The sequence below is a fragment of the Eretmochelys imbricata genome, chromosome 5, assembly GCF_965152235.1.
Source record: "Eretmochelys imbricata isolate rEreImb1 chromosome 5, rEreImb1.hap1, whole genome shotgun sequence".
Taxonomy (NCBI): Eukaryota; Metazoa; Chordata; order Testudines; family Cheloniidae; genus Eretmochelys; species Eretmochelys imbricata.
The window spans coordinates 61,184,473-61,197,447 of NC_135576.1; the positions used below are offsets into that span (position 1 = coordinate 61,184,473).

Sequence of the window (12,975 nt, forward strand, 5' to 3'; positions counted from 1 at the left end):
AATTCCAGGAGTCAGTTTACAGGAGAACAAATATGTCAGAAATTAGCATAGAAAATATTATTATTTTCTAATACTCTTTAAGGTCAGGTCACCCACAAAAGCTTGGAAATTTACATTTATAACTGAAACTTGGTCCTAAAATCATCTCTGTAATATAGCTCACAATGTACATTATATCACATTTTTGCAGCATAAAAAGACCAAAGTCTAAAGCACACAGCCCCCTCTAACTAGACACTGTTCACAGCTCTGATTTCTGAGCTGTTAGCCTCAATCCCTCTCCCTCTCCCTCCCTTGTCTGCTTTCTGGACTTTATCGTCTGTCTTTTTGGAGGACTTCCAGACTCCCATACGCCCCCAAGGCAAACTGATCTCCTTGTACTCTCACAAGCTTCTATTCTGTCTTTCCATGTTTCCATTTCCAGCTCAGCCCTGACTTTGCTGCTCTTCCTGGTGCCAACAATATAGGGTATGCTCAGCCCGATACTGTAGTGACCACAACCAGTTGGATCCCTGATATGACTAGAAATGGAATAGAACCAATCCATTTCAAGAGTAAATTTGATTGGAATGGGAAAATAAACTATTACACGCATTCACTTCTCCAATCTTCTTCCCCAGATGACAACGTGCATCAGAACTAAGCCAGCCTGGCTTGTTGTTAACAATTTACTCGAGTGACTAAGGTTTTCACATAACATTGACTAAAACTCAGATATATTGCTAAAAGATTAAACCTTCTTAATATTAGGGTGAATAGTCTTCTAAATGACCTCCGGGATCAAATTCAGGACCAACAAAAATGGACAGAAATCCAGCTGAGGCGATCTGAACAAGAACAAGCCTACCATAAAGATCAGTTTCTTAATGCAATGAAGGAGAGACTGGTAAGATGTTTTATAATCCCAGACTGATAAAATAGTATGGATTTCTAGACCTTTCAGACTGATTACAAGAGAAACCCCAAAGATTTTTGATTCCATAAAAATTTCCAGAGATGCAAAGTCAAAACCCCCAAAATAGACAGCAAAACCCTTAAGCCCCAGAAGCACAACTCTGTCAGTAAAATGACCAAAGAATGGAAATGGACTGGTAATGCAATATAAAATCTTTAGTCTCTATGTTGTCAATTCCAAATCCATCTCACGGTGGTACTGCCCAAAAGCTACTATCGGACTGTTTAATGGTCTCTGTGCTTGGTGCTCTAAGTCTATTTTTCCATTGGACAGTTGTCCACATCACAAAAACCACTACCACATTTGGCATCCTCAAACATTCTCATCAGAGAAACCAAGGACTGAGTGGCTAAGGGCATTCTACACATGTGGTACCTGACAGCCAGAGCTGAGATACGTGGCTGGATCAAAATGGAGAGGCTCATGCTGTTCCCATCCATGCTGAAACTGTGCTATGAATAAACGGAGGACTCCAGCTGTCTCATACTTGCCCCTTCAATGATCATTGTATTCAGACAAAGCATTTTAGAAAATTAAACACAAATAAAAGGTGGGCCACATCCACCATATTATTCTTTAACATTCCTTCCTCTCCATCATCTTAGAAATAGCTGAAGAACTTCAGTGTTTAAAGCTTCAAAATGGTTAGGTAGAACAAACAAATTCTTTCACCTGAAGTCTGGCAAAATATTTTTCCTGAAATCACACTTTTCAGCAGAGCCCCAGGAAGACAAGAGGCAAGGGGGAGGAAACAGGGTAGATTGAAGAATGCAGGGAGGATTAAAGGAGTGTGAAACTAAAAGGGAGAGAAAGGGGTGCAGAGTGGAGAATATGAAAGATGAATAAAGAGGTAGAACAGATGCAGATAAGAGAAGGCTTGCAGGAGTGATAGTAGAATTCCTGGTAATCAATTCCTGGTAATCAATCCACAAATCAATTTTTCATTTTGTGTAATTGGGCTCAGTACATTCAAAATTACTGCCAAGATATACAATAGACAATGTCCTTCTATGAACTGGAATATTCACCTGAAAACTAATGCAGTACATTTTATATTCGCTATTCCTTTAACTCTGGATACTGTGGCCCCCAGCATGGATTGAGACATAGTTCACCCAACCATACCACAACTCTCCTATCAATAGTAAACAGCCCACAGTTCAAAGTACCAAAATTTACATCCTGAACTTACACACTTTCACTTTGAGCTCAGGCACCAAAGGTCTAGAGCCACTGTGATTTGTGTAAGGCACTGAAGCATTCTTCAGTATTAGTGCTTAGCTTCAGAAAATCCCTGTTCTCAGGGTCTGGAAATGAAGGTTTATTTTGTTGGACTGATGAATCAAACTTCGAGCATAATACAGCTGGAAGGATGTTAAGGATTCTTTCTCTGCATCCCAAGAATAGTCCTGGAGAGAATGCAATATATTTAGCAAACTTCTTCCTTTGGTTCTTACAAACACAAGTCTCAAAGATTGCTAGTGCACATTAAAAATCATATACATGATTTATAGGATGTACAAAATTTGTCTATATACAGAATTTCATAAACATGTTTCAGTTCAAAACCTCCAGCTTACCAAATCTTAAATTTCATAGGAATTAGGGCTGTCAGGCAATTTAAAAAAAAAAATCATGATTAATCGTGCAATTAAAAAGATTAATCGCACTGGTAAACAATAATAGAATACCATTTATATAAATATTTTTGGATGTTTTCCACATTTGCAAATATATTGACTTCAATTACAACACAGAATACAAACCGTACAGTGCTCACTTTATATTTTGATTATAAATATTTGCACGGTAAAAATATTTCAGTTCACTTAATACAGGTATTTTAGTGCAATCTCTTTATCATGAAATTTGAACTTACAAATGTAGGCTCTAAAGATTTTTATATTTTTGAGTGCAGTTATTTTTTGTACATAATTCTACAAGTCCACTCAGACTTCTTGTTCAGCCAATCATTTTGACAAGTAAGTTTGGTTACAATTTGCAGGAGATAATGCTGCCTGCTTCTTGAGAACAGGCATTCACATGGCACTATTGTAGATGGTGTTGCAAGATATTTACATGCCAGATGTGCTAAAGAGTCATATGTCCCTTCATGCTTCAACCATCATTCCAGAGGACATGTCCATACTGATGTCAGGTTCTACTCGATAATGATCCAGAGCAGTGCAGACAATGCATTTTCATTTTCATCTGAGTCAGATGCCACCAGCAGAAGGTTGATTTTTCTTTTTTGTTGGTTAAGATTCTGTAGTTTCTGCATCGGAGTGGTGTTCTTTTAAGACTTCTGAAAGCATGTGCCATACCTCATCCCTCCCAGATTTTAGAAGGCACTTCAGATTCTTAAACCTTGGGTCAAGTGCTGTAGCAATCTTTAGAAATCTCACATTGGTACCTTCTTTGCGTTTTGTCAAGTCTGCAGTGAAAATGTTCTTAAAACGAACAACATGCTCTGTCAACACCCGCGACTGCTGTAATATGAAATATATGGCAGAATGCGGGTAAAACACAGAGCAGGAGACATACAATTCTCCCCCAAGGAGTTTAGTCACAAGTTTGTTTAATGCATTATATTTTTAACAAGCATCATCAGCATGGAAGAATGTCCTCTGGAATGGTGCCCAAAACATGAAGGCGCATAGGAACGTTTAGTATATCTGGCACTTAAATACCTTGCAATGCTGGCTACAAAAGTGCTATGTGAATGTTTGTCTGTTCTCGCTTTCAGGTGACATTGTAAATAAGAAGAGGACAGCATTATCTCCTGTAAATGTAAACAAATTTGTTTGTCTTAGCAATTGGCTGAACAAGAAGTAGAACTGAGTGGACTTGTAGGCTCTAAAATTTTGCATTGTTTTGTTTTTGAATGAAGTTATGTAACAACAAAAAATCTACATTTGTAAGTTGCACTTTCACAATAAAGAGATTGCACTAAGGTACTTGCATGAGGTGAATTGAAAAATACTATTTCTTTTATCATTTTTTACAGTGCAAATATTTGTAATAAAAATAATATAAAGTGAGCACTGAACACTTGAATTCCATGTTGTAATTGAAAGCAATATATTTGAAAAATTAATAAATTTTGGTGGGTATTTAACAGTGCAATTAAAACTGAAATTAATCACTATTAATTTTTAATCACAATTTTTTTGAGTTAATCATGTGAGTTAACTGCAATTAATCGACAGCCCTAATACGAATAATTGGGAATTGATACTTGAGTAATACATTTTAATTAGTTCTTTTAAAGCTCGGAAAGCTTTTTCTGGTCTTTTGATAAATACACTACATCCTGCTGCGGGGTTCAACATCAAATACATTATTATGATTCGCAGCAGCAGCAGGTATGATCTTGGGTGTGTCAGAGGACATAGCACTGAGTTCCAAACAAAACTCCTATGAAAATGTCCTTGAATTTGAATCCTGAACAAAATGCTTCTATAACTTAGTCCATCCAATCATCTACTGTACTGAATAAATCAAATTTATTTACTACTGATGATACAGTGCAATAGAGAAGACGCTAAAAATATTATTTCCAGCCCTATAAAACACAGCAGCTTTGAGGTATTATTTGCTGCCTCTGATACTAGCATTTTCATGGGTGTTTTGCAGAGAAGACACCTATATGCAGTGCTATTTTCTCTGTAGAGAGATTGTATGAAAGTTGTGCCAAAACATAGTCAACATTAGCCTGAGCTTGCAGCACTACTTTTGAATAGAAGAAATAGGACAGAGCATAGTTTCTCTCTGGAGTAGCCAAACTGTCCGGTGGTGGTGGTTGTTTCATGAAAACACAGCTGGAAATGCAGTTGTCTGGGTGGGACTTCGAGGAATCTTCAAAGCAGAACCTCAGAGGGAACAGCAGTGTGTAGCAGGCGATGTAGTGTTCAAAGCTACTCACGAAAGTTCGGATCATATCTTTGGGGGGGTACTTGACGCCAATCAGGATCAGGCCGTAACTGCTAAGCCAACTATTACATCCCGTTGTCCAGGCTCTACATATTTTGAAACAGAGAGGGTACAATTGCTTACTCATCACTTATGTGACATACAGAAGCTGTATGAACATGAGCACAGATTAGGCTCGAAGTTTACATGCGATGGGATGGAACTGTTTAATGAGTGCAGAACAGCCGTAGGTTATTCTGGGAGATGACTCACTTAATCAGCCACCTGTACATAATTTCAATATTTGTACATGCAAAGTTTAGTGTATTGGTTTAAACAAACTCTGGTTAGGTTTCAACAACACTGCTGTTTGTAAACATTTTATTTTTGAGGCAAAGCCTGCCACTGCCTCTGCAGGGTCCCCTGGGAGCAGAACTATGCCATTCTGTGTAAGACCAGGGGATGCTGACCATAGCGTGACACAGCTCTGAGCCACAAGGCTCCCTGTACTGCAGTGTGCAGAGCAAGGGGGAGGTGGCAGAGGGTAGCCACAAAACCCCTCCCTTCATGCCCCCCAGGAGCTGTGTAATAGCCTTCAGAGGCTACTGCAGCCAGTAGGCTTATGTGTGGGAAAGGATTTCTCTCCAGCCCCTAACTGCACATCTACTTCAGCTATAGACTGGCTACTCATGCTGGGCTCTGGATTTGTTCCTTAATGTTTAACACTTTGGGCTAGGAAGTTTCATGTGAGAGAAGCACAGTAACAGAAAGCCGCAGGGGAGTGTGAATTCCAAGGTGAATCATGGACTAAATCGCTGTTTGTTTGTTTGTTTAAATGCCCTGCACTAGCCTCCATTCCACCCTCTCTCACCCCCTGAATCTCAGGGGGATGGGGGAGGGTTGGAGGACATCCTGCATGGGTATAAGGCTCCAGCAACATTTATTTAGTTAATATTATAATGTCTATGTGGATTTCAAAGGTAAAGAAAACTGCCTCTTGGCTGGCCAGCCTGAGTTAAACCAGTTTTCTGGTGAGCAATGTAATCCTCTGAGGCCCTCTCAACACTGATGGACACATGCAAAGCATGTGTCCAACTACACATACCCGAGTAAGGCTCTGACAGTGGGCAAAAGCTCCAGCAGTGTGGAGCTGTCAGAGCCTTTCCCCACTGCCAAAGCCTTTCCTTGCAGCAGGGAAAGGCTCCGGCAGCAGGGAGGCAGTGGGATATTACACTGCTAAAAACAAGTGTAAACATGGGACTGTAGACTGCTATGTAGGGATATATACTTGAAGGTTCTAGTGTGTCTTTACTCACCTAAGCATTGCCTCACAGTCTACACTGCTACTTATACTCCTGTTAGGTGGGTGTTCAGTGTATGTACTCTATAGACTGCCATAAGTGTAGACCTAGCCTTATTAACTTTGGTATTTATGTGATGTTCACATGATATCTATTTAAAAGGAAGCAGCAGAAAAGAAACTGGAAGAAAACCTTCACCTCTCGCTAAAGCTAGAGAATAATAAACCACAGCAATGTGAAATGGCGCTGAGCCAGGTGACAAAATATGAAAATAAACTGCATGCAAGAATTACTAGATTTGAAAGACAGATCTGGAATGAGCTGGAGGAAATCCAGAATGAATATAGATCAGGTAAGAAGGGTTTATTTGTTATATTTGTACAGGACTGTAACATGCTTCCTAGTCAAATGGGAACAATACCAAAATATGCCTTTCTTCCTTAGTGCCATATAACTATTTTTCAAATAGTTTTTCCTCACTGCCTGTTACTGCTGACAGACATTACAATAGCCCACCACAATCCGGTACTCCAGTTTCCTTTTCCAATGGTGACACTGTCCTTCTGTAGCTTGTAGCTGGAGGCCTGAATCTGGTTTCCAAACTCTGCCTTAGGGACTGCATCTAACAGTGAGAATCCTTTCTTCCGTCATCAGCTAATCAGGAGGCTGCAGCCTTTCTATTTGCACAAGAACCTTGTTACTGAGATCTTTGCTTGATGATGTGTAGCTGTGTATATTTTCACCTAAGGCAGCAGATAACAAGGTCCTTCTGAAGTTTCAACTTGCTACAAAGAGTGGCACAATACAAATCTGTACACTGATAATTAGATTAAACAGACAGACACACGCATACCTGTTCAGTGTTCTATGATGAATGCTAGTGACATCCACCAGTGCACTTGCAGACCAAATTCTAACCTAGTCGTGTTCTACCACGACCTTCACAGATTTGGACTTGGCTATCTCAAAGACCACCTTACCATCCACAACCTAGCAAGACAGGATCTAGCAGGATGATGCAATTAGAAAATTCCTGAATTTAAAAATTCAGATGCTGAAGGATGAGCATTCTCAGCAGCAAGTCCTTGGTTGCTGAACTTCATGTCAGAGATAATCAGGCTAAACCCAAATCCAGCCATCTTCAGATCAAAATACCAAAACCCAGCTTTTTTGTAAACACTTCCCCAGTAACTCTTTCTTTCCTAACTATCTGGTGGGGATGACAAGAAATAAGAAGAGCAAGAAGAACAGGTATGGAGAAACACAAGAAGAAAGAGCACTTTCTTTGTAATTTTTATGCCGTCTCAATAGCTGCTGTTGGTGCTTATACACTGCTGAGACAGTATAAAAGCCAAGATATCTTGGAAATGTCTGAAATATGAGAAATCTGTTTGGATTTTTTATAACTTTAAATACTCTGCAATTACTTGCTTAAATCATATCTGAAGAGTGGCGCTGATCAAATGACAGGTTTCAGAGTAACAGCCGTGTTAGTCTGTATTCGCAAAAAGAAAAGGAGTCCTTGTGGCACCTTAGAGACTAACCAATTTATTTGAGCATGAGCTTTCGTGAGCTACAGCTCACTTCATCAGTCTCTAAGGTGCCACAAGGACTCCTTTTCTTTTTGCTGATCAAATGAACTCCATATTAAACAACACTTTCAAAAGCAAAAAAAAAAAAGTGACCGTCTGTCATGCTACCAAGTAGATACTTTATTTTTAAAAAGAGGACGGTTAGCTGGAAACTATGGTTAAGATGTTAGTTAGCAAGAAAATCAAACATCTATTCTGACAAATTTGCAAACTAATCCTCTCTGACGTTTGCCCATTTGAGAGAGCCTGTAATTTGCAAACAGGGATGGATAAATCTAATTGTTCAAAACCTTCCAGTCTCTGGTTAGCCATATTACAATGAAATGTTGATAAACTTCCAAGCATACCAGCTTTTTTTAAAATCTATTTCAGAAATGATAGAACCTATCAACTCTAACCTCTTTCTTTACATATTTACTTGGGATAAGGGGGAGCTCAGATACTACTGTTATGAGGGCCTTCTATATACCTATCTCAAAAATGCATGTATGATTTCCATCAAAACTGTCTTTTTATTCTTAGTGATACCATATAGTGTATTAGAAAGTAGTGACTACTTCCAAGACTCGCTCTCCTTCAGAATTGTTCTCAGTGTTGGATTTCTTGGCATGAACTCCACTACCTGGAGGGGACACACCAAAGCTAAAAGTTTAGCATCCAGTTGCTTGAAATGAAATAATTTTATGTATCCCGACTGGAACTATAGTCACTGTCTGACATTGCCACTTATTAACAGGTGATGAGTTGTCTGAGTCAGACACCAGCCCTCCAGCAACCCTGTCTGTGATGGAGCACACCCCTATCCCAATCAGGAGAAGGCTAATGAGCTCCTTTGGGCTCAATTCATATCAAATAGACACAGCTACACAGCCTGCTGTGGCAGTTGGAGAAAGCAAGGTTAAAAAGGACAGCGGGTCACAGGAAGGGGTGGCAACCAGGAAGGAAGGAGCTGCACCTCGCAAGGAGCTGAAAGGGAAACAGCTGACAAACTTCTGCTGCCCCAAGCCTTATCACAACCCCAAAAGACGTTAGAAAGAGGGAAAGGGCTTTGAAGCTACCTGAGGGTGAGCCCTGAGAAAGGCTCTGCCTACTTTACAGTGTTGCTGGCTAAAACTGTCATATTAGGTTCTACGTTGGCAATTGATAGCATGTGGGATGATACTCCGCTCCCTTGACTTCAAGAAGGGGCTCTGGGCAAGTGCAGGGATCTCTTGCCATGTTGTCACTTGCAGGAGCAATGCCTCCAAGGGTATGTAAATGTAATTAGAGAATTTCTTGAGTCCAAAAGTAAGGATTATAGACTTACAACTCAGTTACTGGATAAACAGTGCATTAGTCATGCTTTTAACAGTGAAACTGCACAACTGGTAAAAGGTAACTTCAATACAAGCAGGACTTCATTTTTGGTTTTTTGGACATCGTATAGAATGCAATTTTCACAGCCAATAAATGTGATGCAAGTTCCGGTAATATTGCTATAATTTTGGGAGCACTACCAGTTGTTTGGTGCTGCCCAGTATGCACGAAGACATGATTCCAATACCAAGGAGGTTATCATTTAAAATGCTAAAGCATCTCCATGACATGCAATAAAACAGCTTAGATAGTTAGAATGGCCTGAATGGATTTTAGATTAAATGGTAGCTAATTACTGCAAGGTTGCATAAAAACCTTTGACCATAATTTAACTAAATATACCTATTTTTACACCAGGATTTCAGTCCATTCATGAAGCTCTCAACTCACTCCAACGAATACAGATGACAAAACTGAAACTAGAAAAAAAGAAATTCCAGAAAGACATAAAAAAAATACAATGCAAGGTAACTGAACTTCAGGAAGAGTGAAGTTTTTTCAGCATTTGCCATTGTTCTCTCATCTTAACAGGACTGTTGGCTTAAAGACTGAAACAAAGAAAACCTCATGTCTCCATAGCATGTTACTGCTCTGCTTAAATCATATTTTATAGTAGAACCTTCATGATCTAGTGCAACACTAAAGAAAATCAGTTTTGGTGATTTTTGTCTTGTTTTAATATGTTGAAGCAAGGTCAGTGTGACAAGAAAATAAAGATTAAGGACTGACAAATTTGAAAGGGATATTTCACAAAACATTAGCTCTTATTTTGGGATTTTTAGGATCTACCTCTCCATTTAGTGCCCTGAAATTCTTAAGCATAACAAGCCCAGTTCTGGTCTAAATTATACTTGTTTTACACTACTGCAACTAAAATCAAAATTAGGCCTAATAAATTCTCCTAGTACTGCTCTATGTACATACTTAAGTCCATTAATATTCAATGGCAGTTGAAGGAAGAATAGCAATCCTTGCCTCAGTCTCTCTAGAATATAGCAGAACATTTGGTGCAGTGTAATTTGGGTTCGAGATAAAGAGAAGTTGAGTCATTCAATGCACCTAAGGAAACTGGTGCAAGTGATCAATCAAAGGCAAGATGATGATTTTTGCATTATCAGAAATATGGTATCTATTTCCAAGCTGCTTTTCTGGTTCCTGGAAAGAAGGTGATGGTTATACCTAGCTTCTTGATCATTAAAGTGGGTAAAATAAAATCTTAAACACCTTTTTATCTGCTTCAACTTTAAAAAAAGAAACAACCCTGAAATAAGTTTACCTGGTAATTCAGGTTCCAGGATTCTGAGGCACTAGTACACACTAAATTTCAGTCCACTGACATCGGAGACAATTTTGCCAGGGTGGGGGAGGGAAAATGACCACAATGCAATTGTGGTAGATACTCTGTACTACAACTGATAAATTCTTTGTCTCTGAGCCTCTCTCCAGCAAATCAAATGGGATAGAACTCAGATAATCCTAGTGGCTCTGGTTTTCCATGTTTGTCTAGGACATACTCAGAGAAAAGTTCCTCAGGCAGGGGTCCTGCATAGCCTCTTTAACAGCATGGTTGATGAATGGGCCTCAGTACAGATAACAGGAGAATCCAATTCAGTAACAAATATACTTTTCTCGCTGCAAGGAAACCTTCCTTTTCTATGGTATATGCAAAAAACTAGACTCACAACAGGAAATGGTGTAAAGACAAATAGTGACCAATGTCAAATGCATTCCTTCTGTGTTTCAATTTTGGTAAGTTCGACTCACATTGGGCCTTGCAGGTAGCACTCTTATGAGACAGGTGTCTGCACTTAACACTGTTTGCTGCTCCCATCTTGGCAACCCTTTAATATCACATCACTCTGTGTCACACATATTCAGGGAATAGCAGAAAATCTACAGTGCCACCTGCAATCCTAATATACGTCTACAGACCCTTACCCAGCTGTCTTCTGAACTCATCCTATAGGGCTCACATTATTCCCTGCCTATGAAGGTGACACTACTAGGTGCCATAACATTACTTGTATAAGCCATGAAGTTATGGCAAAATATAGGGCCACTGAGGAATTTATTCCAAAGTAGCACAGTATGCCTCAGATGTCTGGATGGATCCAGAGCATCCTACAGAGAGCCTAAACCTGACACAAGGGGAAGACCACAGTTGCAGGTGTGCAGACTAGCTGGGAAAGGCTCCTTTTCCCCTCTATGCCCTCCTTTGGACAAGATTACTCTTGCCTTCATGCTACAGCACAAAGTATTGATTTGCATGATTACATTGCAAGTTTGAGACATTTAGAATTAAAATTTCATGTGAAATAAACATGCTAGATGAGCTTCACTACTGCTATTGCTGATTGGGCAGTTTTTGTGCAAAAAGACATGATCAAAAGCCTTCTTTTCCGCATGATGCAATTTATACTCCTCTTCACAGCCAGCCAAAGGTTCATGGCTGGTCGCAGCTTTTCCTCATTGGCTGGCTTTGTGGAAGGCATATTAGTCTGGCCAGATGGCAAGGCAGATAACAGAATTCAAGGCCCAATCTTGGAAGTTCACATCCAAGAAAAATGTAGGGCTGGGCCTTATGCTTTTTTTTAAAAAAAGAAAGAGTTTGGTCTAAAATGTTATTTACATAGCATTAAGCCAAAAGAGAGATTCCAAAGCTATAGGCAGCTCAGAGTACTTTGGAGTGTCAGATAACCATAACCCTATTTGCAGGACAGGTGGAATTATTTGTTACTATTGTTTTTTGCCAATCAAAACTGTTTGTGTTGGTTATAAGGCTGTTCCTATCCTTCACAAATACTTTGCTTTCATTTAAACTATACAGAATTCCTAAATATATTAGATCAGTGTGCTGGTCATGTTTTGTGATTTAATTATGTGTGAAACAATGCTTGAATAAGAAAATCCTATTTGGTGAAAGGATTATTGAGGGGCAATATGCTTTCCACCTCTAAGTAGGAGATTCACAGAGACAGCGTATACAGATTTTTTTTTTTAAAAAAATTCTCATTAACTGATTTTATTTCATGTGTATATAAGGGACTTTAAGTATCATGGATGATATCCTGGCTCCATTGAAGTCAATGGGAGTTTTGTCTTTGACATCACCAGTGCCAGAATTTCACCCTATTTCTGCTTTAAAAGAAGGCAGTATGCACCACTACATGGCAAACCTGCCTAGAAATGAGTGGACCTGTTTTTCATTCCCATCTCTACCACTGACCTTGGCTAAGTCACTTCATCACTATGGCTGTTTCCCCATCTGTAAAATTTGTAAAGGTCTTCAAGATCTACAGAAGAATGAATTGCTAAAACCTGTCCCACCCTCAGCAAACCTGGAATTCTTTTGCACAGGACACAGAGACATTTTGCATACCTTTACACCTGGAGGCTGCACACTTGCTTTGTCTTCTATTTCTTGGACTTCATTAATTTAAATTAGAGCCTTCCCTTAACAGTTTGCACATTATCTTCACTACCTACACCTTGCTTTCTTTCTTCAATGTGTATAATAAATTGCTTTGGGCTATAAAATTATCTTGTCAGAAATATCAACTAATAGTTTCTTCTAATTCAAAGGAGACAGCATTGTTACTTTGAAAGTAACTTTTGTTGTCTGATGAAATGCTAAGCACCATAGCATGCGTTGCATAGTTTTAATACATGAAGAACATCTACAATTGAGAGTTAGATGACTTATTCAAAGTGTTGTTGTAGTCATGTTTGTCCCATGACATGAGGTAGACAGGTAGGTGAGGTAGTACCTCTTACTGGACCAACTTCTGTTGGTGAAAGAGACAAGCTTTTGAGTTACACAGAGCTCTTCTTCAGGTCTGGGAATGGTACTCAGTGTCAC

General features: G+C 39.3%; 1 protein-coding gene across 1 annotated transcript in view; it reads left to right on the forward strand.

Moving 5' to 3' along the window:
* Positions 1 to 9,607, forward strand: part of FAM81B (family with sequence similarity 81 member B) — a 35,315-nt gene extending 25,708 nt beyond the window's left edge. The window contains exons 6-8 of the mRNA XM_077818016.1: positions 751 to 886; positions 6,331 to 6,520; positions 9,474 to 9,607. Of these exons, the coding sequence (XP_077674142.1) occupies positions 751 to 886; positions 6,331 to 6,520; positions 9,474 to 9,607 (460 nt within the window). The remainder of the gene's footprint in view (positions 1 to 750; positions 887 to 6,330; positions 6,521 to 9,473) is intronic.
* The last annotated feature ends 3,368 nt before the right edge of the window (positions 9,608 to 12,975 follow it).